At 56.5% G+C, this 24,606-nt stretch overlaps 10 protein-coding genes and 1 non-coding gene across 11 annotated transcripts; 5 read left to right on the forward strand and 6 right to left on the reverse strand.

Annotated features, from left to right (window-relative positions):
* Positions 1–381: 381 nt before the first annotated feature.
* Positions 382–2,419, reverse strand: M421DRAFT_63842 (uncharacterized protein; the record flags this gene model as incomplete). The annotated part of the gene is made up of 3 exons (XM_033596091.1): positions 382–1,784; positions 2,056–2,207; positions 2,289–2,419. 3 exons carry the CDS (start codon positions 2,417–2,419, stop codon positions 382–384), a joined length of 1,686 nt encoding a protein of 561 aa, XP_033448369.1.
* Positions 2,420–2,799: 380 nt separating this feature from the next.
* On the reverse strand, positions 2,800–4,003 carry M421DRAFT_421302 (cysteine proteinase). Its single transcript, XM_033592787.1, has 3 exons — positions 3,909–4,003; positions 3,539–3,856; positions 2,800–3,489 (listed from the first exon to the last, which is right to left on the reverse strand). Exons 1-3 carry the CDS (start codon positions 3,961–3,963, stop codon positions 3,107–3,109), a joined length of 756 nt encoding a protein of 251 aa, XP_033448370.1. The 5' UTR covers positions 3,964–4,003; the 3' UTR covers positions 2,800–3,106.
* An 854-nt stretch (positions 4,004–4,857) lies between these two features.
* Positions 4,858–6,302, forward strand: M421DRAFT_64197 (nucleic acid-binding protein; the record flags this gene model as incomplete). The annotated part of the gene is made up of 2 exons (XM_033596131.1): positions 4,858–5,636; positions 5,690–6,302. 2 exons carry the CDS (start codon positions 4,858–4,860, stop codon positions 6,300–6,302), a joined length of 1,392 nt encoding a protein of 463 aa, XP_033448371.1.
* Positions 6,303–6,744: 442 nt separating this feature from the next.
* Positions 6,745–7,967, reverse strand: M421DRAFT_5765 (UDP-glucose 4-epimerase; the record flags this gene model as incomplete). The annotated part of the gene is made up of 3 exons (XM_033595523.1): positions 6,745–7,599; positions 7,648–7,882; positions 7,939–7,967. 3 exons carry the CDS (start codon positions 7,965–7,967, stop codon positions 6,745–6,747), a joined length of 1,119 nt encoding a protein of 372 aa, XP_033448372.1.
* Positions 7,968–9,461: 1,494 nt separating this feature from the next.
* M421DRAFT_101475 (uncharacterized protein) lies at positions 9,462–11,867 on the forward strand (the record flags this gene model as incomplete). The annotated part of the gene is made up of 2 exons (XM_033586649.1): positions 9,462–10,247; positions 10,320–11,867. 2 exons carry the CDS (start codon positions 9,462–9,464, stop codon positions 11,865–11,867), a joined length of 2,334 nt encoding a protein of 777 aa, XP_033448373.1.
* Positions 11,868–12,318: 451 nt separating this feature from the next.
* On the forward strand, positions 12,319–15,277 carry M421DRAFT_64038 (DNA replication licensing factor mcm6; the record flags this gene model as incomplete). Its single annotated transcript, XM_033596110.1, has 3 exons — positions 12,319–12,611; positions 12,661–15,106; positions 15,158–15,277. 3 exons carry the CDS (start codon positions 12,319–12,321, stop codon positions 15,275–15,277), a joined length of 2,859 nt encoding a protein of 952 aa, XP_033448374.1.
* A 1,538-nt stretch (positions 15,278–16,815) lies between these two features.
* Positions 16,816–19,523, forward strand: M421DRAFT_168446 (uncharacterized protein). Its single transcript, XM_033587750.1, has 5 exons — positions 16,816–17,077; positions 17,132–17,155; positions 17,217–17,332; positions 17,486–18,230; positions 18,291–19,523. The coding sequence occupies exons 1-5, from the start codon at positions 17,030–17,032 to the stop codon at positions 19,488–19,490; spliced, it is 2,133 nt and encodes a 710-aa protein (XP_033448375.1). The 5' UTR covers positions 16,816–17,029; the 3' UTR covers positions 19,491–19,523.
* A 33-nt stretch (positions 19,524–19,556) lies between these two features.
* On the reverse strand, positions 19,557–20,087 carry M421DRAFT_5769 (uncharacterized protein; the record flags this gene model as incomplete). The annotated part of the gene is made up of 1 exon (XM_033595529.1): positions 19,557–20,087. One exon carries the CDS (start codon positions 20,085–20,087, stop codon positions 19,557–19,559), a length of 531 nt encoding a protein of 176 aa, XP_033448376.1.
* A 401-nt stretch (positions 20,088–20,488) lies between these two features.
* M421DRAFT_t75 lies at positions 20,489–20,576 on the reverse strand. The gene has a single exon. It is a non-coding gene; the product is annotated as a tRNA-Ile (tRNA).
* A 119-nt stretch (positions 20,577–20,695) lies between these two features.
* M421DRAFT_101478 (L-asparaginase) lies at positions 20,696–21,805 on the reverse strand (the record flags this gene model as incomplete). The annotated part of the gene is made up of 1 exon (XM_033586650.1): positions 20,696–21,805. One exon carries the CDS (start codon positions 21,803–21,805, stop codon positions 20,696–20,698), a length of 1,110 nt encoding a protein of 369 aa, XP_033448377.1.
* Positions 21,806–23,013: 1,208 nt separating this feature from the next.
* On the forward strand, positions 23,014–24,207 carry M421DRAFT_28859 (Oxysterol-binding protein; the record flags this gene model as incomplete). Its single annotated transcript, XM_033589003.1, has 1 exon — positions 23,014–24,207. A coding segment is annotated over one exon (1,194 nt), but the record flags the coding sequence as incomplete, so codon positions are not given.
* Between the last annotated feature and the right edge of the window lie 399 nt (positions 24,208–24,606).

Raw genomic sequence — 24,606 nt, forward strand, 5'->3', positions numbered from 1 at the left:
GGTGCTCACTCTGGGCTCACCCCTAGTTTCCACAAGAACACACACCACATCGTGCGTGGCAGTCCGTGGACGCTGGCGGCGGTATAAGTGGTGCGGCGACTTGACGGACGGGGTTGGGAAGTGGGAACTGACGAGTCGGTCTTGGGGGCTGGGGACTGGGAACTGACGAGTCGGTCTTGGGGGGCTGGGGACTGGGAACTGATGAGTCGGTCTTGGGGGACTGGGGAACGGCAAGGCAAAGTGCTGGCGGGGATGGGACACGAGGGGGGAGGAGCGGGCGGATGTGAGTGAGGATTTACACAGTAGCGAAACTCATCGTGACCTTATTGACTTTGTCGACCCCCTCCCCTCCGCCTGTACGCCCAACGACTAGCCCGCGCCTCACACCCTCCCGCGAGACGTGTTAGCAGTATCATCCTCAAGCCCATTATCATCATACACCTGCCCCCTCCCCCCATCGCCAACATTCAAAGCCCCCCTCGCATCCGCGGCCCTACGCTTCCCATCGCCAAGCGCCTTAACCCGCTCCTCGCGCTCCAGATCGAGCCTGAGGCGCGCGTGCTCGGCCGCGGCGCGCGCAAAGTCGCCGCTCGCAGAGGTCCTGTGACTCTGGCTGCCGCGCGGGCGCGTGCTCGCAGACAGGCTGGCGCGTGCGGCCGGATCGTCGAGATTGGCATCAACATGGGTGTCGGGATCGGGCTCGGCATCACCCGCGCGCGGACAGCGCGCACACACGAAGCTGCCCCAGAAACTGCCGTCGGAGCCCTGGATGCCGCGCCAGGGCCGCTCGCGCAGGGAGAAGATGAGGGCGTCTGCGAAGCCCATGAGCGTGATGCTGATGGAGGAGCCGACGCGCAGGAACTCGATGGGCGAGGTGGCGTACCTGTCCCAGTAGTTCATGCAGTGCAGCAGGAAGGGGAGCAGCCACATGAGCATGTAGACCAGCGGGTAGATGAACAGCAGGCGCAGTTGGCGGTGGATGCGCTGGCGCTGTCTGGCGAGGAGGAATTGCGCCGCCGAGGGCGAGGGCGAGCGTGAGGAGGCGGAGGAGAGGGGGGTCGCGGTGGGCTCGGGGTCGGAAGTGTTGGTGGCGTGTGGCGGAGAGGGTCGGTCGATGCTCTGTCCGGATGGGATTGCGAGGAGGACGGGGCGTGTGGGGTCTGGGCGGCGGAGGTGGTTCAGCGTGCTTCCTGGCAGGGAGTACGCGTCCATTCCGCTCTCAAGAGAGACCCGCTGAGGTGCCGTAGAGAATGCGCCGAGGGCGGGCGCGGAAGAGTTGCGGCGCTGAGATGTGAAGATGTCGTGTCCAGGTGACGACTTGCGTCGTGTTGACCGCGGTCGAGACTCGACGTCGGTGAGCTCGAAGGTGATGTCCTCCATTTTGATCTCATTCTGTGTGTCGTGGGGGGTCGCATTCGAGCCGTCAGAGGGCATAAAGCTCTGGAAACTGTAGTCTGCGTTGGAGTAGGCACGGAACTCGAAGCCAACATGTGTGTAGATGGCAATGGCAAAGCCGAGGATGGTGAGCACGATGATGTAGCGTGGGACCCAAGTGAGAGCGAGGCGATACCAGAAAGGCCGGATGGGGAGTGTGCAGAAAGAACCTTGCGATATGTAGGCTTGCTTTGGATTGATAAAGGCCAGAGCAGCCATCAGGATCGGGAGGGCAAAGGCTCCAAAGTAGACATAGCGACGGCAGGGGTAGAGTCCGTCAGAACTGACCAATGTCGATGGGTAGAAGACTTGCATGCCGCTGTGCAGGGCCATGACAAAGACGGCATAGTCTGAGTGATGTTAGAAGGATCGTTGAGGTGGTAGAAGGATCGTTGAGGTGGTAGGAGGATCGTTGAGATGGTAAAAGGATCGTTGAGATGGTGCAAGGATCGTAGAGATGGTAAAAGGATCGTTGAGGTGGTAAAAGAATCGTTGAGGTGGTAGGAGGATCGTTGAGATGGTAAAAGAATCGTTGAGATGGTAAAAGGATCGTTGAGATGGTAAAAGGATCGCTGAGATGGTAAAAGGATCGCTGAGCTGCTACAAGGAGGAGATACTGACCACTTGTCTGGGTCCCGTATTGTACCAGAAAGCCGCTGACTTGACAAAAGGTACTCCTTGTCCTGACTTTGCCACGGGCGAGCGAGAGGACGGCAAAGACAAAGACCCATGCGCCACGCACGAGGTCACCGTATATGAGTATCATGATCAGTCTGTAATGATCAGCGGTTGCGCGTGAGGAGCGGAGTCTGCTCTCTTGGACAAATAAACACGAAAAGTAAAAGGTGACACACCTATGGCGGAAGCGCTTGCCCATGCGACAGAACCAGTACATGCACAGAATGGAAGCCAGCAGACTGACCACGGTGCATGTAAGAGCCGCAGCGCCGAGGACATACTCCTTGGCCTTGTTTGCGTCTGTCATGGACACCGGGTTGAAGGTGAGGGACAGGGCCTGGGGACCGAGGCTGAGTAGCAGCAGCACGTACGGTGCTAGCCGACGCCTCATGGAAACGAGGGCCGATTTCGAGTACGATGCTAGCAGACGCCTCGTGGAACGAGGGCGAGGAACGCGGGATTCTTTCGATACGGGATACGGCTGCAGACCTCACGCATGGCAGCGCTCTTGTAGCTTGTCCGACGAGACCGGTTCCGGTTGTGTTGCAGAGATATGAGAGGGCTCGTATTCAGGCGGGGGAAGTGGAGAGCAAAGGAGACAGAAAGGGCGTGTCCCCGGTGTGCTTTGCCATGGCATGCATCATGGTGCGCGAGCACAAGCCGAAAGCGTGTGAGACCAACAACGGCGGCCTGTTCTGGGGAGATTAGCCCACCCGACGACACAGCTGACTGAGACATGGCTGACTGAGACATGGCTGACTGAGACATGACTTGAATTTTCGAGGATGCTTTATTAGCCGTTCCTTTCCTTCTCTTGGTTGGCGGTTGACGTCTAATCCAACGACTCGGCGGTTGACGTCTAATCCAACGACTCGGCGATTGACGTCTAATCCAACGACTCGGCGATTGACGTCTAATCCAGCGACTCGGCGATTGACGTCTAATCCAACGACTCGGCGATTGACGTCTAATCCAGCGACTCGGCGATTGACGTCTAATCCAGCGACTCGGCGAGAGTGATGAGACTGAAGCGGAGATCGCCGCCGCCAGCCTCGGACTCGCGCTTGAGGAAGCTGCGCACGCCCAAGTCGAGAGCCCTGTCGCTGAGCACGTCCTCGTCGACGGCGAGGCTGCCGCGGTTGAGAGGGCCCTTTCTGCGGCCGTCCATCTCCCACAGGTTGTTGCCGGCCGACTTGACGAAGCAGACGTAGTGGAGATCGATCTGGTCGTCGGCGGAGGGAGCGCTGGTGTCGCCGGCGCTGGCAGCGCTCTGGTGGGCGGTCTCGAGGGCCTTGGATGCGTAGAGCAGGTCGGCGCGCGCGGCGGGACCCAGCGGAATGGCATCTTGGACGAGCCGCGCCAGATCCGAGTCGGGTTCTGGCATCTGTCAGCGTGTGCAGCGTGCCGCATGTGTCGGAGAACGGACGGATGTTTGCGCGCGCGGTGCCGTTTGAGACCGCATGAAGCAGGCCAATCAAGCCACAGGCATTCGCAATGGTCTGCTTGTACCAGACCACCTCCTCGGCGTCACCGCGCCCACTGTACTCGGGCCTGTCCTGGTCTTCGTGGCGGCGGAACCTTTCGTACGTGTCGCTCACGGGGAAGACGAGAAGGAGGGCGTGGGCAGGGCGCGGCACGAAGGCGAGCAGGTCGGGGTCGTCGATGCTGAAGACGTCGTGGAAGGCGAGCTTCTCCGAGAGGCCGAGCTTGTGGACGAGGGCGGACATGACGTCGGGGTTGTTCTCTGCGAGACAGGTCAGCGAGGGATGCGGCTGTGCGCAGACGGGCCGTCTCACCCAGCGGAATGAAGCGCTTCCTGCCGGCGGGGACATTTGGGCTGTTGTCGGCCATGCTCGTCGTGTGTGTGTGTGTGTGTGTGTGTGTGTGTGTGTGTGTGTGTGTGTGTGTGTTGTGTGTGTTTGTGTGTGTTTGTGTGTGTTGTGTGTGTTGTGTGTGTTGTGTGTGTTGTGTGTGTTTGTGTGTGTTTGTGTGTGTTGTGTGTGTTTGTGTGTGTTTGCGTGTGTTTGCGTGTGTTTGTGTGTGTTTGCGTGTGTTTGCGTGTGTTTGTGTGTGTTTGCGTGTGTTTGCGTGTGTTTGTGTGTGTTTGCGTGTGTTTGTGTGTGTTTGCGTGTGTTTGCGTGTGTTTGTGTGTGTTTGCGTGTGTTTGCTTGTGTTTGTGTGTGTTTGCGTGTGTTTGTGTGTGTTTGTGTGTGTTTGCGTGTGTTTGTGTGTGTTTGCGTGTGTTTGTGTGTGTTTGTGTGTGTTGTGTGTGTTGTGTGTGTTGTGTGTGTTTGCGTATGTTTGCGTGTGTTTGCGTGTGTTTGCGTGTGTTTGCGTGTGTTTGCGTGTGTTTGTATGTGTTTGCGTGTGTTTGTATGTGTGTGTGTGTGTGTGCGTGTGTGGTGGTGGTGTGGAATCGTTATTCGAACAATCGGCGCTCAGACGCGTCCATTCACCGCCGTGGGCCGCGCTGCCCCTCCACTGCTGCCGCTCTGCTGCCGCTCTGCCCCGCCACGAATTTTGGGTCCACCGTGCAGGCTGTGACTCGGCGTCGGCGTCGTGATGCGTCCCCCTCCCGCCCACACACTGCGCACTCGACTCACTCGACTCACTCGACTCGCCCACGCACTGCCAGGACTACCCGTACGCCGCATACGAACTGCAGCACTCCCGACCGCAGCTCGACCCCCCGCCTTGTTCGCCCCGCGCACACAACTCGCCCACCTCGTCCCGCGCACCCTCGCCATGTCCAGCTCCGCCCTCGACGCGGGTCTGGTCGCCTACCTCGCCGCCCACGCCCCGAACAACGCTGCCGACGAGACGGACGCCGTCAAGGCCTCCCAGGCGCTCTTCCCCGCGGCCGCCTACACCGACGCCGAGAAGCAGGAACTCGCCCAGTGGCTCTCCTCGGCCGCGCACATTGCCTCGTCCGCCGACGACGCCGCAAAGGCCGCCGACCGCCTGTCGTCGCTGAACACACACCTCGCCAGCCGCACCACCCTCCTTGGCGCCAAGCCCTCGGTCGCAGACATTGCCCTCTACCAGAAGCTGGCCCCCGTCGTCGCCCAGTGGACCGTCGAGCAGCGCACCGGCGAGCAGGGCTACCACCACATTGTCCGCCACGTCGACTTTGTGCAGAACTCGCCCGTCTTCGCCCTGAAGCTGGACGACAAGGTCCGCGTCGACCCCGACGACGTCGTCTTCAAGATCAAGCCCGTCGACGCAAAGGCCGAGAAGGAGCGCAAGAAGAAGGAGAAGGAGGCTGCTGCTGCTGCTGCTGCTGCTGCTGCTGCTACTACTGCTGCTGCTACTACTGCTACTACTGCTGCTGCTACTACTGCTACTGCTACTACTACTACCACTACCGCTGCCACACCCACAACCCCCGCCGGGCAGGGCGCCGAAAAGGCGAGCAACAAGGACAAGCCTGCAAATCCCACACAAGACGCCAAGGCTGCAGCGCCCGAGGGCGCGCCCACGCAGAAGAAGGAGAAGAAGAAGAAGGAGCCCAAGCCGCAGAAGCCGTACGTCACACACGCACCCACACGCACTCCCCCCCATCGCTAACCCCTCCCAGCGCACCCGTCGAGAAGCCCCTCTCGCCCGCCCTCATCGACCTGCGCGTCGGCCACATCCTGAAAGCCGAGACCCACCCCAACGCCGACTCGCTCTTCGTCAGCACCATTGCCTGCGGCGACGCGCCCGGCACGGACAACACCTCCGAGTACGAAGGCCAGGTTGTGCGCACCGTGTGCTCCGGACTCAACGGCCTGATCCCGCTCGCCGACATGCAGAACCGCAAGATCGTCGCCGTGTGCAACCTCAAGCCCGTCACCATGCGCGGCGTCAAGAGCTGCGCCATGGTGCTGGCCGCTAGCCCGCGCGTCCAGGACGGCGACGACGCGCACAAGGGGCCTGTGGAGCTTGTGGACCCGCCGCAGGATAGCAAGGCGGGTGACCGCGTCTTCTTCGAGGGCTGGCAGGGCGACCCGGAGCCTGTCCTCAATCCCAAGAAGAAGGTCTGGGAGTCCATCCAGCCGGGCTTCACCACCACCGAGGGCCGCGACGTCGGCTTTGATGTCGCCCAGGTCCCGCTGTTGAGCGCCGGGGGGAAGACGGGCGTGGCGAAGCTGAGGACTGCGGCGGGGCTGTGCAGTGTGCCTACGCTCACGGATGCTGTTGTGCGGTGAGCAGACGGAAGATGTCACTTTGTCGACAACGTCGAAGGCTAAAAGGCAAGAAGGCAAGACAGCAAGACAGCAAGACAGCAAGACAGCAAGACAAAAAGACAGCAAGACAGCAAGACAGCAAGACAAAAAGACAAAGACAGCAACGAATGGAACACAACCACGACACTGTATGGCGATACTCTATGCTTTTGATGTCTATGTGGTATGTGATACCAGTCCCAGCGCCCTGCGATGATGTATACCCGATGATGTATCTGCGATGATATATCTGCGATGATGTATACCCGATGATATATCTGCGATGATATCTGCAATGATATATCTGCGATAATGTATACCCGATGATATATCTGCAATGATATCTGCAATGATATATCTGCAATAATGTATACCCGATGATGTATACCCGACCCTACCACTCCTTCCAATGAGTCCTCCGTCTCTACGCCCGCTTCAGCGCGTCCACAAACGCCTGCGGCGGCGCCTGTCCGTACCCCTCGGGGTTATTCTCCGTCCACTTCCACAGATCGCGACACGCGTCCTCGAGCGTAAACTCAGTCGTCCACCCGAGCTCCTTGTTCGCCAGCGTCGCGTTGGCTGTCAGATCCAACACATCACCCTGGCGCCGCCCCTGCACCTCGTACTTGAGCGGGCGCCCGACGGCCGTCTCAAACGCCCGGATCATCTCAAACACCGTCGAGCCCTTGCCCGTGCCGAGATTCCACGCGCGCACGCCGGGCTGCTGCTCGCGCAGGAAGTTGAGCGCTTGGAGGTGGCCCCGCGCCAGGTCCAGCACGTGGATGTAGTCGCGGATCGCGGTCCCGTCCTTGGACGCGTAGTCGTCGCCAAACACGAGCAGCTTCTCGCGCTTCCCGATTGCGACCTGTGCTAGCAGGGGCAGCAGGTTGTACGGCACGCCCAGCGGGTTCTCGCCCATCAGCCCGCTGGGGTGCGCGCCGGATGGGTTGAAGTACCGGAGTAGTGCTGCGTTCCATTTCCGCGCCTCGGCTTCGTTGCCGCTCTTGCGCGCTGCGGCTCGCTTCGCGTCGACTTGGTCCGTGATGACGCTCTCGATGGTCGACTTGGTGCGCCCGTACGTGTTGGTCGGGCCGATGGGGCAGTGCTCAGGGATCGGGATCATGTTCTCGAAGCGCGTGGCGTCGCCGTACACGGTCGCCGACGACGAGAACACAATGTTGGTCACGTTGTTCTTCTCCATGGCTGACAGCAGCGCAATCGACCCGCCGACGTTGACACGGTAGTATGTGAGCGGGATCTCGCCGGACTCGCCTACGGCCTGTGGCGTGTCAGTTCACGACTCCGCCTGACCTGTACCACGACTGACCTTCAGCGCGGCGAAGTGGATGACATTGTCAATGTCGGGGTGCTCCTTGAACACCCTGTCGAGCGCGGCCTCGTCCTGCACGTCGAGCTCGTAGAAGTCGGGCTTTTTGCCGCAGATGAGCTCGATGCGGTTGAGCACCTCCTTGGACGAGTTGTACAGGTTGTCGACGATGACCACCTTGTAGCCGGCCTCGAGGAGAGCGAGCGCCGTGAACGAGCCAATGTAGCCAGTGCCGCTGTATGTTTTATTAACATGTCATGGGCTGGAAGTGGGGTGGAGGGGCAGCTGTACCCAGTGACGAGGACAGATCCCGAAGCCATTGTGATGGGTGCTGGCGCGTATCTGTGTATCGAGGAGATTGAGGGAGGAGAGTGGTGTGGACTGTGGTGTTGGGAGCAGTGGTGTGATATAGAAAGTTGCGGTGCACACTGATGGTGCAACGGTCAATCCCACTGTGACGCCGCGAACTGCGCCCTGTCGGATAGCTAACGTCTTACGGCAAGCGTGCATGGGCCGGTTTGCGCGTACTCCCATGCCTCGAGATCCATTCAACGGCCATCATGCCACTCGTGTCTTTAGCTGTTGGTCTTGACTCACTTGCACTATTGCTATAGCCGCAATCCAGCTGCCTGACCATCTAGACTTTGATGGGAGGTTGCACAAGCCATACCCGCGTCAACAAGGGCGGCTCGACTTACCCTCCCAGGTTGCAACGGTCTCATTGCGTTGCTTCAAAGGACTTGCGTGCTGCCGTGTACAGCAGTCACATCCGTTGCCGTCGCTACTGCTGACCTGATCACTGCTTCTTGAGTCACCTCCAAATCCGCCTCCTGCAGGTACGGGCGAAGAGAGGTAGAAAATTTAAATTAAGCCCCGGCATGTCAGTCAGGGTCCGCAGGAAGGCGCGACAAGAACTCACCCATCCTCAATCATGGATCTGCACAGCTTCACTCGATACATGACAATCGAAGAGCGTCAACGACAGCCTGCCGCGCCTTTCTTCTTGCTGCCTCTTTGTTGTCGCTCTTTGAACGCTGGAGCGCACGGGGCGCAACCCACTAAACGCGGTCAAGACGATGCCCAACCCTTGCACGCGCCTCGACTCCACACCTCACAATTCACAACTCATCCCCATCATCAACAGCATCCACCGTCCTCGTTGCGCGCAGTCCCCGGAACATGATCGCGAGTACACGAAAACGCGAAACAATTTAATAAGAACATCATTGCCGCGGCGAATACGATCGGCGACGCGTGAAAGATCCCGGCTACACGTGTTTGGGAACCCTACCACCTCGAGATCGAACATCAACGTCGCAAACACCAAAGAACGACTAAGAAAACAGTGTTCTGACCACGCCGTCCTCTGTAGCAAGAGATGAGCGGGAAAGAGGCGCCTCGTATTGACAGCGTGAGTAAGCCAATTTTCATACATCTGCACTGGGCTCCGCAGGTCGCAAGTCTTCAGCCGTTCACCTTCACCGCGCAGGAGTGAAGCGCAACAGCCGCCAGCCAGCCTCTTCTTTTTTTGCGATCTTCTAGGCAAAGGTTCGCGCTGTCGTTCCTGCTGTCATCGTGCAACATTTCGTTGTCATTTCAAACGTTCGGTCTGGCTTCGTCGTCTACCATCGTCCATTCTTCTCCTACGCACCCTCCTCGATCGAGCACTACGCTACGCTCGCAGCTGGCCTGCTGAGTGTTTTCTTCTTCCCCTGCAAGCGCTCCTCGATCAAGCACTACTCTGAGCTCACAGCTGGCCTGTCGAGTCTCTCTTCTTCTCCATACACTTCCTGACGATTAACCTCCAGTTCAATATGTCGCAGTCGGCGGGCTTTGGCGGGCCCACGCCGCGTCGCTCGGGGCGGCTGAGCTCGAAAGCTGGCTCTATGATCGAGCAGTCAGTGGTAACCACCATGACCTCAGGAGGTACTCGTCAACGCCGACAGGGACCGCTCACCAAAGTCAAAGCTCGTCGGTCGAACGCTTACGGCGCCAGCGGTCGCGTTGGTGCTGCCGAGGAGCTCTCTATTACCGCCACCGGATTCGCCCAGGCGTTTCAGAATCAGAGAGGTGACGCCGTAGCTCGTGACGACGATGAGGAAGAGACCGACCAAGACGAGAGCGTTGACGAGCTAAACGGCGAGTCGACAATGAGCGGCGCACTGAACGGCAAGAACACACGAAAGTCACCCATTCACGAACGCTCCTCTCCTCCACCACGAGTGCCAGTGCCCTTCACCTTCTCGGAGACTCCCGAGGTTCCGCTCAGCGACGATGATCTGGCCTTCTCCATCGGGAACACGTCCAAGTCTTTTGGCATGGAGCACGAAGCCGGCATGCTTCAAGAGCCACAGCGTCGCAACTTCCTGCGCTCGTCATCGCAGCAGCCCACTCCAGTTCCCAGGAGCACACTGAGACTTGTCGGTCAACCGACACGAGTATTGCCCAGAGTCAAACCTACGCCCGACAAAGCAGCGATTGATGAGTCTATCGAGGACCTCCTTGCAGAAGAGCGCGCCAGACTGCAACGTGAAGGCCCACCGCCACCGCGGCCACGGCCCACACCCCACACTATACCACGACTAGCAACCCTGTCGGAAGCCCGCCCTGTACAGCGACCCGAAGCGCGAACACAGTTGCGAGTCGAGCCGCGATCTGATCCGCTGTCCCAGCCCCGAGTCGAGCGACAGCCCGAGCCCCAAGCGGAGCCTCACCCTCAGCAACAAGTCCAAGCACGACCTCAGCCCAGCCGTCTCCAAGCCGTCAAGCAGTGGCTTGGTCAAGTTGAGCCATCTTCAGAAGTCCCGCAAAGTGAGATCCTAGAGGATGAGCCCGAGTGGCCGTACCTTTCACTACTCCAGAATGCATTCTGGGGCGTAATGGCCGTCGCGGGCATCCTGCTTCTCTCCGTACTATTCTCGAGTGCGTTCTCAGATCCTACCCGCAGCGTCGGTGTGCACACGGCTCTCGCCAATCGCATCTCCACAGCCTGGTATGACCTAGCTGATTGGATCCAGCCTGGGCAGCGGAAATACAACGAGTCCAACATTCTCCTCACCTGGCTCAACGGTAATGGCATGGACGATGATCATCTCGTGTGGTCGCGCATGTGGAGGAATCATCAGGAGTACGCAGCGAAATTCGACAGCGTGGACAGTGCCATTGAGTCGATCAAAAACGACCTACCAGAGCTCGTCGTCGTCCGTCGTCACCCACAGGGGCGACTCGAGATCACAGACGACTTCTGGAACGCGCTGCTCAGTAAGGCGCAGTCAAAAGATGGCGATGCTACCTGGATCGACTTCCTCAAGGCGAATAGCAAGAAGGTGCAAGCGCTGGACAGCAAGCCCGTCGATTCTGGGGCGACCGCACGGCCACAGATCGTTGGTCGTGAGGAGTTCATGAAGACAGTGCGAGAACACTACGAAAACATATCCACCGATGTCGACCGGAAGATTGTCGAAGCCTTCAAGACGCACGAAACGAAGGTGAAGACCATGATCCAAGCTGAAGCGCGCAAGACCTTGATGGATTCGATCCGTCTTCAGTCTCTCGCGCAGAGCAACCTTGTTGCCAGCTACGAGCTCAACCTCAAGAAGCCAAACTACTTCTCGACTGGCCTCGGCGCCCTCGTCGAACCTGGACGGACTTCCTCAACGTACGACAACAGTTCCACCTCGCTTGCTAGCTTGCTCATGGGGCGGCGGACACGCAGGGCGAACCCGCCCAAGGCTGCACTCACGAAGTGGGAAGACTTTGGCGATTGTTGGTGCGCGGCACCAAATCCGATGAGAGGCTACGCTCGACTGGCCGTGTCTCTGCCGCGTTACGTGTACCCGAAGCAGGTTACTGTTGAGCATGCACCCATGAGCATGTCGCCTAACGGCAACATCGGCAACGCACCACGCAACATGGAGCTGTGGGCGGAGACCGATCAGCCCATCAAACAACATTACGATCAAGGTCACAACGAGTGCTTGGATCCTGGAGATCTCAAAGGCCATGGCTACGTCTGCTTGGGCAAGCTTAAGTACAATGTCCACGCTGCCAACCACGTACAGACGTTCGATCTTGAAGCAGAGCTCTCGGCACCCACAACCAGAGTCGTCATGCAGGTCACGTCGAACTGGGGCGCGCCAAACACCTGCATCTACCGCGTGCGCCTGCATGGCGATGATGCCGAGGAGAAGTACAACTACGACGTTACCCTGAACGACTAGATGCTGGCATTTTGTCCATGGGGGTTTGATTCATTGCATAGCGACTCATTTTCGGCGTTCTGGCAATTTGCCTGTTGTTGAGACGGGTACAGTCACTGGCGTTGCGTGTACTTCCAGGGTTGTTTCCATTTGCACCGGAGCTGGGGTTCAGCGGGATTTGATGGAGTCGTATACCCTTCCTGACTGTCTGCTGCAAGGAGCTGTGAAGTTGCAGTGATATCCTATAGGCCTTATTGGCATCGTCATTCTAGAGAATGCATCCGTACGTATTCCAAAGCGCGTTCCCATAACTCCTGAAGTCTTCACTTCGGTCCAGAATCAATTAAGCCCCGATGTGGTAAGCGCGGTTGCTCCACGCGACGAACGCGTCGAATTCGCGACAGTCCGTCTCCTGCGAGAACCCCCCGCACCCCCTCGCAGACACGGCCCTGGAGGTATACAGCAACGCACAATGTCCTCGATTCTAGATGCCGTACTGCACTCGGACGCTGCGGCGACTCCGGCGAGCACGGCTGGCGGTCCCACGCCGCGATCAACAGGAATTCGGTCGTCCTCCGCAAGGCCTCGCGGCCCGCCTTCAGAGAGCAACGCGGCGCACAGCGATGTCGAGGCATTCCCGGATGACGAGGTCGTCGGTGCACGTGGAGGTGCTAGACGGCCTAACGGGCCTCGCACGGATATTCCCAAGGTGGTCGATGTGACTGGAGAGACGCTGTCGCTCCGCTTCCAGGAGTTCTTGGAGAAGTAAGTCTCGCATGAATAGTCACGGTGGGTGATATTGACTCGGTTGCAGCTACACAGAAGAGACTCCGTCCTCGGCGCTGCCCGTCTCCAGCGTCGCCACAACAGACAAGTACTATGTGGCGCAAATTCGCGGCATGAAGCTCTACCAGCTCTCGACCCTCTACGTTGACTACACACACCTCATGAAGCACGAGGACGGCATCTTGGCACAGGCCATCGCCAGCGAATACTACCGCTTCCTTCCGTACATGATCCGCGCCCTTCACAGCCTGCTCGCAAAATACGAGCCCCAGTACTTCCGCCAGCACCGACAGCCCGAGTCGACATCGTCCATCACCGCCGCGTCACTCGCCGAAAATGCCACAAGCCAGAACGACAGTCTGAAGGAGAAGACGGCGAACCAGCAGACCGACAAGCTGTTCACGCTGGCTTTCTACAACCTGCCCCTCGTTTCGCGCATCCGACAGCTGCGGACCAGCTCCATTGGCAGCCTGCTTTCCATCTCAGGCACGGCTACACGCACGTCTGAAGTACGGCCAGAGCTGTCAATGGCGACTTTTGTCTGCGAGATCTGCAACACAGTCGTGCCGAACATCGAACAGACCTTCAAGTACACCGAACCAACACAATGCCCGAACGTCACATGCATGAACCGTGAGGGATGGCGATTGGATATCAGGCAGTCAACGTTCGTGGATTGGCAGAAGGTGCGTATCCAGGAGAACAGCTCAGAGATCCCCACAGGCAGCATGCCCCGCACAATGGACGTCATCTTGCGGGGAGAGATGGTCGATCGCGCAAAGGCCGGAGAGAAGTGCATCTTCACGGGTACCGCTATCGTCATCCCAGATGTCAGCCAGTTCCGCGTACCAGGTGTGCGAGTACAGGCCATGAGAGACACGGCAAACACATCACGGGGCAACGACGTCGGTGGCTCCGGTGTCAGCGGTCTCAAGGCGCTTGGTGTGCGCGACTTGACATATCGAATGTCCTTCCTTGCTTGCATGATCTCGCCCGACCACTCAACGCCTGGACAGTCATCCAACCATCACCTCAATGGCCAGGCCAGCAACATCCTCGCCTCTCTGCACCAAGGGCAGATCGAGTCGAACGCGACATCTGGTGAAGAAGCACAGGAAGAGTACCTCGCGACTCTCACAGCATCGGAGATCCAAGATCTAAAGGACATGGTCCACAAGCCCAACATCTTCATGCGACTGGTCGACTCAATCGCACCCATGGTTTACGGACACCAGGTCATCAAGAAGGGCATTCTTCTTCAGCTAATGAGTGGCGTGTCCAAGGAAACACCAGAGGGTATGGCGCTGCGTGGCGACATCAACATCTGCGTTGTTGGCGATCCCTCCACATCAAAGTCCCAGTTTTTGAAGTATGTCTGCAGCTTCTTGCCTCGCGCTGTTTACACATCTGGCAAGGCCTCCTCTGCAGCTGGTCTGACAGCGGCGGTCGTCAAAGACGAAGAGACTGGCGAGTTCACCATTGAAGCCGGAGCTCTCATGCTTGCAGACAACGGTATCTGCGCCATTGACGAGTTCGACAAGATGGACATCGCCGATCAGGTTGCTATCCACGAAGCCATGGAACAGCAGACCATCTCCATCGCCAAAGCCGGTATTCAGGCCACACTCAATGCCCGCACATCGATCCTCGCTGCAGCCAACCCAGTCGGCGGACGCTACAACCGCAAGACCACGCTGCGCGCCAACGTCAACATGTCGGCACCCATCATGTCGCGTTTCGATCTCTTCTTCGTCGTCCTCGACGAGTGTGATGAAGCCGTCGACCGTCATCTTGCCGAACACATTGTCGGCATCCATAAGGACCGTGATGAGTTTGTGCAACCGGAATTCTCAACTGAACAGCTCCAGCGCTACATCCGCTTTGCCAAAACGTTCCGTCCTGAGTTCACAGACGAGGCGCGCGAGACACTCGTTGAGAGGTACAAGGAGCTGCGAGCGGATGATGCTCAGGGCGGCATTGGCCGCAACAGCTATCGCATCACGGTCCGTCAGCTCGAGTCTATGATCCGCCTATCAGAGGCCATTGCAAAGGCGAACTGCGTTAGCGACATCACGCCCGAGTTCGTCAAGGAAGCGTACAACCTCCTCCGCCAGTCCATCATCTCCGTCGAAAAGGACGACGTCGAGATGGAGGACGAAGACGACGAGGCTGTACTCGCGGCCGTCGCTGCTGCCGAAGCTGAGGACGATGTTCTTATGGCTGAGCGCGCACGTACGGAGACTCCTGCGCCAGCTCCGCGGGAGAAGACAAAAATCACACACGACAAGTATGTCGCAATGCGTAACATGTTTATCAGAAGGGTCAACGACGATCAAGAAGAGACGCAGGATGGTGTCGAGGAAGAGGAATTGCTCGTCTGGTACCTCGAGCAGAGGGAGAACGAGATGGAGACGCAGGAAGACCTCGAGGCGGAGCGCGCGCTGGCCAAGAAGGTGCTGAAGAAGGTCGTCAAGGTAAGCCGATCCGCTACTACTGATGAAAACCTCAATGCTGACAAACGCTAGGAGCAATACCTCATGTTGATCCGCGGTGAGGGTCTTGCAGACGAGCAAGGCCAGTCTGAAACCGCCGGCAAGGCTGTATATGTGCTGCACCCCAACTGCCCCGTCGAAGACATCGCCTAGCCGTCGCATCGGGGACGGAGAAACGACTACACGAGCAGACGACAAGCATAGAGACCTTTGGAGTTTGATAGGCTGAGGCTGGCGTTTAGCCGATGATATGTAGAAAGGCGCAATGTTATACCCACGTCACGTTCAAGCCTCGATCAGCACATGGATTGAGGAATCGTGGCAGACTTACTATCGGTACAATAGCGGTCCTGCGCCAAAGCCTCCCATCACCGCTTATCACCGCTCATCACCGCTCATCACCGCTCATCACCGCTCATCACCGCTCATCACCGCTCATCACCGCTCATCACCGCTCATCACTGCTCAGCCAGCCTCAAGCCTCGTCACTCGGCGCGCACGTAGCAGACCTCCCATGCGTCGAATACGCTGCCCTCCCTGTCAATTAACAGCATCGCCGCATGTGCTCGATGAAACGGATGCTCTGATATGGGTATTCTGGGCGCAGGCGTGGCGCGGTGGGTAGGGCGACCGCGAGAATTTGAGACTCGTTCGAATAGTGGGATGCTGGGCAGTGTGCTTTACTGGCTGTGTCTTACAGACAGTGTTCGTGTCATGAAGAAAGCCATATCCAAGTAACCCCTGCAACAAAGCACCAGACGAACGATCACCAACAATTTCATTCAGCTCTCCGCCCGTCACAATCGCGATTCACTGCTCAGCGTCTCCGTCCACGTCCCATATCCCGAAGAGCAGCCTATACTCGAACCCGCGTTCGCCCTCAGTGCTCGGGGTTTGTGGAGCTGTGAAGCGTGGAGACTTTGTTCATGATGTGTGGATGTTCGTGAATACAACGGCTTTCACAGCGTGTAGCGCCAGCAGCAGCAGCAGCGAGAATCACGCGCCTCATCCTTCCTACAGGGCTTCAAATCAGCCTCTCAGCCTTTTATGAGCCCCCCTATCTCCTATCTCGAACCAAACACCGCGCCCTTCCAATTCATTCAGAACCCTCCCCCCTCCTCCCCCCTAGTGGCCCCCAAAATCCTCCCAGGAGGTAGACCGTTTCCGCTCTTGGGATCCGTGGTGCAGGGCTGAGAAGCAGCATGTGGTACTGTAGTACATGGGATTTGGTTTGGAAAGCTAGACTAAGCGAGAAGACGAGGGAATAACGTCTACACGTGGACGCTTTAATCCTCTTTCCTGTGGGACTCCTGCAGTACTCCTGCTATTACTGCTAGTTACTAGTGGTCAGGCACGCGGCTTATGTAAGTAGGAGGTAATAATCAAGATATAGAGCTGTTCAGTAGTACTCTAGCATCCAACCGTGCTTACTACTGGGAACGCTGATTCCTGGTCCGGCGGAGATGAAGAGTGCCTGGTGGGTCCGGAGGTATAACTGTTGCGATGAGCCGATCTGAGCTTTCTGAAGATCTATACGGAGGATGCGGATACCGAAATAGGCAAATTCAAGCGCTGACAAAGTGCGAGCTTCAACGCACATGTCTTCGCATCTCCTTCTACCCACGACTGATCTCTTTCAAGATCAGACAAAGTGCTATTGCGATGAAATCTTCAGCCAGACGTGATTGCACCTCGATATTGGAGCGATTGACGTAAGACAGTGTAGCTCAAGACCCCTGCATAAGTTCTTCAGCCCTTCCGGTGCCCGCGGGCGGAACTCGCTGTCTAGCCAATCACAGCGTCTCACCGATCAGCCCTATCGGTGCCCGCGCAACAACTTAAGCCTTCAACCACCCTCACCACCTGACCGCATTCCTGTGGAGTACGACGAGCGCAGATCTCAATATGGAAGGTGCCGCCACTTCCAGCGATAGCCAAGCGGGCTTGCGCGCAGTACGTGTGGCGTGTGTGGCCGTGGTCTCGAACTGCATGCTGACCGTGGCCTAGTGCGATCAATGCCGGACGCGTAAGGTACAATTCATCGGTACAGCATCCGTAGATTCGATTCCAGACTAACCCGTGTACGTTGCAGATTCGCTGTGATAAAGGCAGACCTTGTGCGAGCTGTCGGGCTTCGGATCTTGTGTGCCAGGCTTCTAGCAACAGGCCTAAGGAACAAAGGCAGCGAGTGCTCATCTCCAGCAAGTAGTGAGTCATATTTTCAAGCCGTTCATACCCAAGCACGTTTACCCTTAGTGTGCTTTCAATACACACGAATGTATGCTCGATATACGGATGCAGGATCCTAACTCACCGAGGCATTATCCTTGGGATGCCAACCATCTAACACATTTGTCCCAGTGAATCGAAGATCGATGCGATTGGTAACCGGCTTGCTGGCATTGAGAGAGTTCTACGAGACATAAAACTAGCTTCGCCACGGTTGCCTTCTCCACACAGCCAAGCGCATGCAACGCCATCTCCCTCTGTCGGACACTCAGTGACCGCTACACCTGCCGCTACACCTGGGTCGGCCATCCAACACTTTGAAGGCGATACGTCTCTCAGTGCATACACCACATCCACTAACGACCAATTACAACGAGCTTTGCGCAATACTCAACTACTGCAGCAAGACCCCGACCTTGCTGCTGCATTGACATCTCTCAGTCAAATAGTGTCGACTCAAAATGTGTATCCAGGCGAACATGAGGTCCCCAGTACCGGGAGAGCTGCACTTAGCAACCGTAGATACGGGGTCCCTCCTGCAGAGGTGGTCTCACAGGTGCTTCGAGAGACCGAGGAGATGTACGATACAGTGATTGGGCTGTTCTACCCGGTCAGACCCTACACAGAGATTGTAGGTCTTTGCAAGGATCTATACTTCAACATCGACGACATCCCCGTGGCGAACTTGATCGTCGCGTTTGGCAGCCTTTACTTCGTTTTCAGAACCTATCAATTTGGGTTTGCGAAGGAAGATCCACGTATGGAGGAGTTTCATTCATACTCTGCTATGTTCGTACGGAACATGATGGATTTGATTGGACTACTTCCAGTCTTGTTGGCACCAACTGTGGACAACTTCGAAGCACTGCTCCTCGGCGTAAGTGCAACCCATTACATCCAGGTGAACTCCAGGAACGTTACGCTGATATCCATTCAGGCCTACTATGCTGTAGATGCTTCGAAACCATCGCTCTGCTCCGCTCTTATCTCGAAGGCGAGTCACCTGTGCCTTACGCTAGGGTATCATCGCGCAGACTCGATGGTAAAGGACTCACCTGAGACGCGCGGACGGAAAATCAACCTTTTCTGGTTTCTCTATAGCATGGACAAGGGTCTTTGCCTTCGTCTCGGTCGCGCATCATGCATCCAAGACTATGATATCGCTGTGCCCATGCCTATCTTAGGGACTGACGAGAATTTCTCCGCCGGTAATGGCCTAATCCGATTCTGGTGTAAGCTTGCGGGGATCCAGGGACGCGTATACGAGGATCTCTACAGCCCGCGTGCATTGAAGCAACCTAAAGCTTCCAGAGCAGCAAAAGCTGATCTGCTGGTCACTGACATTAGGCAAATGTGGACTGAGCACAACCAGATAGGTTCCATACCCGGTACACCCGAAGAGACTCACGAAGTCTTCATGCTCGGGGACAAGGTCACCATGTCTACGACACTCACATTAGTACTTAGAGCGGTTCCAGCAACCGACGATCAACCGCTATCATGCAGCCAGGATTGTATCACTGCAGCGAGACAGGCGCTGCAACTTCATCAGACATGTACTTCAAAGTTTGCAGATATGTCCGATCGACATGTCTTCGCGGAGTATTTGCACTGGACTCTGCTTCACACACCTTTTACGCCCTTCTTAGTCATATTCTGCCACATTATCGAAACACAGTCTACGAGTGACCTGGCACTGCTCGGCGATTTCCTGCAAACTTTGCAGCCCGCTCGTGGCACGTCAAGTGCCATCGAAAAGATGTTCTTGGTCTGCGATGTGTTTCACAGGGTCGCTAAACTCTTCATTGGCGCCGCCGCAAAAGACCCCAGTTTCTCCAATCCTACAACACCCGATCGGTCGACACAAACACAGCTGCGGAAGGAGCTCGATCCGTTCATGACTAGGATTGGTATCAACAACACGTACGATGCTGGTTTCAACGGTACCGGCTTTGACCCATACACAGCTACTACTCAGCCAAACGCATCGTTCGATATGAACACCTTTGCTCCCGGCGGGAACATGGGCGAGTGGTTCTCGGAAGATCAACTGATCACAACTTTGTTGGGCAACGACTTCAACTTCATGGATCCTAATGCAGCGCCTATGATGAACAACGGCGGGCAATTCATGTGAATCTGCGTGAGCATTGGCTCACGCTTGGATATTTCCAATTATTCCAACCACTCCCCTCACTTTCCATCAGAACATCTTGTTCACTCCACTCCACTCGGGCTCCGCAAGATGCGCTTTATACATGACGCCCGGCCACGAGACCATGGGCGCCTTCTCTGGCCGTCTCTTCGCCTGCTCCACCACTGCGTCGCCAAGGACTTTCTCAATCTCGGCCCGGCCCAATGCCTTCTCCATCCCTTCTCTCAAGGGCAGCAGTACGCCCCAGGCGGGGCTTTGGCGTCCAAAGTCTGTAATGACTGCCAGCCTGACGAGTCTTGGAAGTTCTCCGATTTTCTCAGCGATCTGAGGACTGGTGTGGCACGCGATGGCTGTCCAGACGTCGTGCTTGTCTGCTGCACTGATGTCATACTGGTCCAGGTGCCTCACTGCTGCATCGCCGCCCTCGACTTCAAAACGCTGGGGTCCGTCATACTGGTCTGTTGTTCCGATATCGTGGAACAAGCATGCAGTGAACAAGATATCAAGCTTTGCGGGGTCTCTTGCATAGACCGACTCCGAATGCTTAGCAAGTGCTTTGGCGTAGAGATATACTCTCATGCTGTGGCTGAGTATTGCTGGTGTCAGTAGGCTCGAGACATGGTCGAACGCGGCTTGAGAGATGGGCGTTCGCGGGACATTGTCGGTGTAGACTCGGCTTGCCGGCGCTGGTGCCGATGTTGATGTTGTGTGATCAAGGGGCGGGCACATATCGAATGCCAAAAGGCTGTATTGTCCCTTGAACCGAATGGCTTGTACTTCTGAAGGGGCCGACTATATCGTCGATACCTTGTCTGGGTATTCTAGTTCATGGATCTACGGTGTTCAGGATAACATCCGCCGCGCCTTGTCGCTCAATCCGGCCAGGGCAGACCTCGGCATCTCCACAACACCCACTCCCAAACTTCACAACGGAGCGAAAACTTCTCATGCCCTCTGAGTCACCAACGGCAGCAAAAAGATGGTCACTACGAGGGTCGAACTCGCGACCTTGGCGTATCAAGGATTAAGCTATTAGCACCACGCTCTAACCAACTGAGCTAAGCGACCGGCTTCAAGTACATGGATTGGCCATGTTTGATGAAGGATCGCATTTTATGGAGCGTATCTATCATGGGAGAGATGAACCATGGAATCACCAACCATTGCATGCCGCTGGCACTCAGCCATCACAGCATCGGCAGACTCTTCGTAAACGCCTCCGCGATCTCCTCGTTGCTCCACCCCACAGTCAGACCCAGCTGCAACAAGATCCTCGCCTTCTGCGGATTGTAGAACCCACTCGAGATGATGAAGTCGGTGCCCGGCGGCACCATACCGTCCGTGCTCCTATGTGATGCCACAATCGGGATGCTAGTCGCATTGTACAGCTTCTCGGCTGCCAGATTCGCTTTGCTGGACATGCCACCCGCGCCGACACCGGCGTACACAATACCCTCAGCGCCGCCGGCAACCGATGCGTTGAATAGAGTGGGATCCATATCCTGGTGCGCGTACAGAATGTCGACTTGAGCAAGGTCAGTCACGTTGGAGACGTCGAAGACGATGCGGCCGACGGGCTCGGAAGGCGCGAAGAAGAAGTACGGGACCTGATTGACGAATGTACCGAGCTGGCCGGCCTCGGTGGAGAAGAAGGTGTCCAGGCTGTTGGCGTTGTTCTTGGTGGTGTAGAAGGCGGAGCCGATGCGGTCGTTCAAGACGATCATAGTGCCGCGGTCACGGCCAGCCGGAGAGCCGGCGAGGACGACGGCTTGGTAGAGGTTGAGGGGTCCGTCGGCCGAGAGGGCAGTTGCTGGCCGCATGGCACCGACGCATACCACTGGCTTGGTCGAGTTCACAGTAGATTCGAGGAAGAAAGCAGTCTCTTCTAGGGTGTCTGTTCCGTGGGTGATGATGACGCCGGAGATCTCGGGCTTTGCCAGCTCTTCGTTGATCATGTGTGCCAGTTTCAGGCTGATGGTCTCGTTGACGCTGCCGGAAGCGACATTGGAGATCTGATAGCCGGCAATGTTGGATATGTTGAGAAGCTCTGGGACTGCATCAACCAATTGCTGGACACCGAGGCCGACCGAGTACCCAGTAGTCTGTGTGTTACTGGAGCCTTGAGAAGCAATGGTGCCTCCTGTTGCAAAGATGGTGACATTAGGAAGCGATGCATTGATAGGTGTCTGAATATCCTGGCGAACAAATAACTCGTGGAGGCCTGACTTGGTCAAATCGATGGGCGCGGCCAAGCCCAGGCAAGCGAAGAGAGGAAGAAGCTGTGTAAAGGCCTTCATCTTGATAGTTTGAGGAGTCAGTCAAGCGCTCTGCAGCCCATCATAATCCCTGGGCACTGCCTTTTATAGTCTGCAGTCACAGCTCTTCTTGCTTGGCCAGCTTACCAGCCTTTCCCTTATCTTGCACCGTGGTGAATGGTCAGCATGGTACCGTCATCGGCCTGCGCGTAGTGCTGCCAAGTATGCCCATCAACACGCGAGAGTCAAGTGCGAAACGACGTTTATGTAAAGCCGCCGGGCAAGTGTCGAGGCTGCATGTCGTTATCTGATATCAGTGGGGAATATAGCCCACTTCACAAGGGCACTAGAGCGTGGGTAGAAAGAGTGCCAAGCGGAAGCTAACCGTATCCATGAGGAATCCCATGTCTTCGGACTGTCATTGAAGAGAAAGGTGGTTGTAGCAGTCGACTTTTTGGATAAAGTGTAGTATTAGTCGCGTGTTTCCTTGGTCCGACATGAGCCGAAGAGCGGCATTGCACTTCGCGGAGAGGAACGGAGATACCTTGGCTGCGTCTTCATGGCTGGGATGTGGCTGCTAAAGCTTTTCCTGTAAGGTGGTTTGCACAATGTGCGAAAAGACGATGTACCTTCCAGCCGGAGACCTTGGAGAGCCGGACAATTGTACATGTGCTTTGTTGGTCTGCTCTTCGTACTACACTCTGGACAGTAACGTTGCTTCGACGTTCGCCGGACCAAGTCGTCAGCTATTAACGCGTCTACGAAATGATCGTAAGCGTCTCAAATATGAACCAGTAGGAGCTGACTTGTGAATGACAGCGTTGCAGACCTCATGTAGATAGAAGAGCTCAGGTTCGCGACGCATGGAATTGGCTGTTGAAGATGTAAGCTGGCCCACAACTGAGAACGAGTCCCTCCCCTTCACGTTCACTCTCCACACTGGACACCTGCTATGCGTGCAGCCAGCCAACATTATGCGCACGCATCGAATTCGGCGCACTGGATCGCTGTCGCGTAGACAAGGACGCGCTTCGTAGCGCATCGAAGGCGCAGCAGCCTGCAGCATCGGCGAAAAGCAACCGAACGACGTCATCGACACCAATTCGATCGAGGGCTATCCACGACAACACCATGGATACATCAGTGACGGTACAGCCAGCTTTGACCTTACTCAGGACCCGTAATCCGACAAACAACGGTTCTAGCGTCTTCTTCATACTAGCATCTGCCAATTTCGGATCATGGGCGACACCTCAATTGCTGCGAACAGGTCCGCCCTGAAAGACTTCATTGCGTCCATCGCGACGATATCTGGCGATCTTTCCAACATCACAGCTCCTCCTTTCGTCTTGGCTGAGAATTCTACTGTCGAGATTCCACAATACTGGTGCGACCATGCGCATCTTTTTGTCCGTCAAGCTTGGGGCGAAACCGAGGAGCAAAGGGCTCTCAACGTCCTGGAGTCGTTCATGGGCGCTCTTCGCAATCAGCAATATGCTGGAAGAGACGAGTCAGAGGGAATTAAAAAGCCTCTGAACGCCTTCTTGGGCGAATTGTTCATGGGAAAGTGGGAGGATGGTGAGCTCGGACAGACTCGACTCGTGTCTGAGCAGGTCAGCCACCACCCGCCAATCACAGCGTGCTATATCTGGAACGATAAGCACGGTGTGCGCGCAGAGGGCTTCACCGAACAAGAAATCACATTCTCTGGGAATGTCAGCATTAAGCAAAAAGGCTATGCCATGCTGCATATTGACAAGTACGACGAGGACTACTTGATGCCGGTTCCCAATGTCAAGGTCAAAGGCATCCTAGGTGGCAAACCATACCCGGAATTACAAGGCAGTTACTCACTCATCTCGTCAACTGGCTATGTGTCGCAAATCAAGTTCGAAGGCAAGTCATTCTTTGGCGGTGGGCTAAGGAACGGCTTCCAGGCAAAAATGTTCCACGTCGATCGCCCGGAAGAGATATTGTACGAAGCCAAAGGAGCATGGAACGGCGAGTCTACATTCGAAGATGCGCGAACAGGAAAGGCAGTCGAAAAGATGGACTTTGCGACGCTCAAGACATTACCCCTGCAGATCGACGACATAGCTAAGCAAGACCCCTGGGAGTCGCGAAGAGCATGGGGCGATGTTATTGCAGCGCTCAGGCGAGGGGATATGAAGGCAGCTGCCGATGCCAAGTCAATAGTCGAGCAGGGCCAGCGACAGATGAGGAAGGATGAGGCTGCCAATGGGACGGCCTGGAAGAACCGCTTCTTCAAGACAGTCGAACGCGACGAGGTCTTCGATAGATTATCAAAACACGACCCGAGCTCCTTTAGGATTGATCGTCAGGGTGGTATCTGGAAAATCGACAAGGAGGCAGTCAACACCGCACAGAAGCCATATCACGGAGAGTTGCTGCCGACGAACGAGCGAACGGGAGCGTCCGGAAAATCTCAACGCGATGATGCTAGTGGAGATGAAAAGCCACCGCAAAATGAGGCCGCAGCGGCAATTCCCACTAATGGTGTTTCCCAACAACAAGGAACCCAAGAGTCTGGGGGAAAAGCGCCGATCCATCAGCCTATTGATCCTTCGGCCCAAACGGATATATCGAGGCGGTCGCAAGCAGGATCTCCAAGCATGAGAGCGCCCGAAAGTTCAGCAAAAGGCCCGACCGACGCACAGGTCGAGGAGTTCCTCCGCAACAAGTACAGCGCGAGTCCAAGATGAGCTGAGCTCTATCTCGACGTCTGGAGCTTGCTCGAAGGACGTGAAGTAGAAGTGGTGGAGTAGAGAAGAGTGACTAAGTAACTATATTCATAATTCACTGTACGCCTGTTCCAGATCTGG

Source organism: Didymella exigua, assembly GCF_010094145.1.
Source record: "Didymella exigua CBS 183.55 unplaced genomic scaffold M421scaffold_15, whole genome shotgun sequence".
In the NCBI taxonomy this organism is placed as follows: Eukaryota; Fungi; Ascomycota; class Dothideomycetes; order Pleosporales; family Didymellaceae; genus Didymella; species Didymella exigua.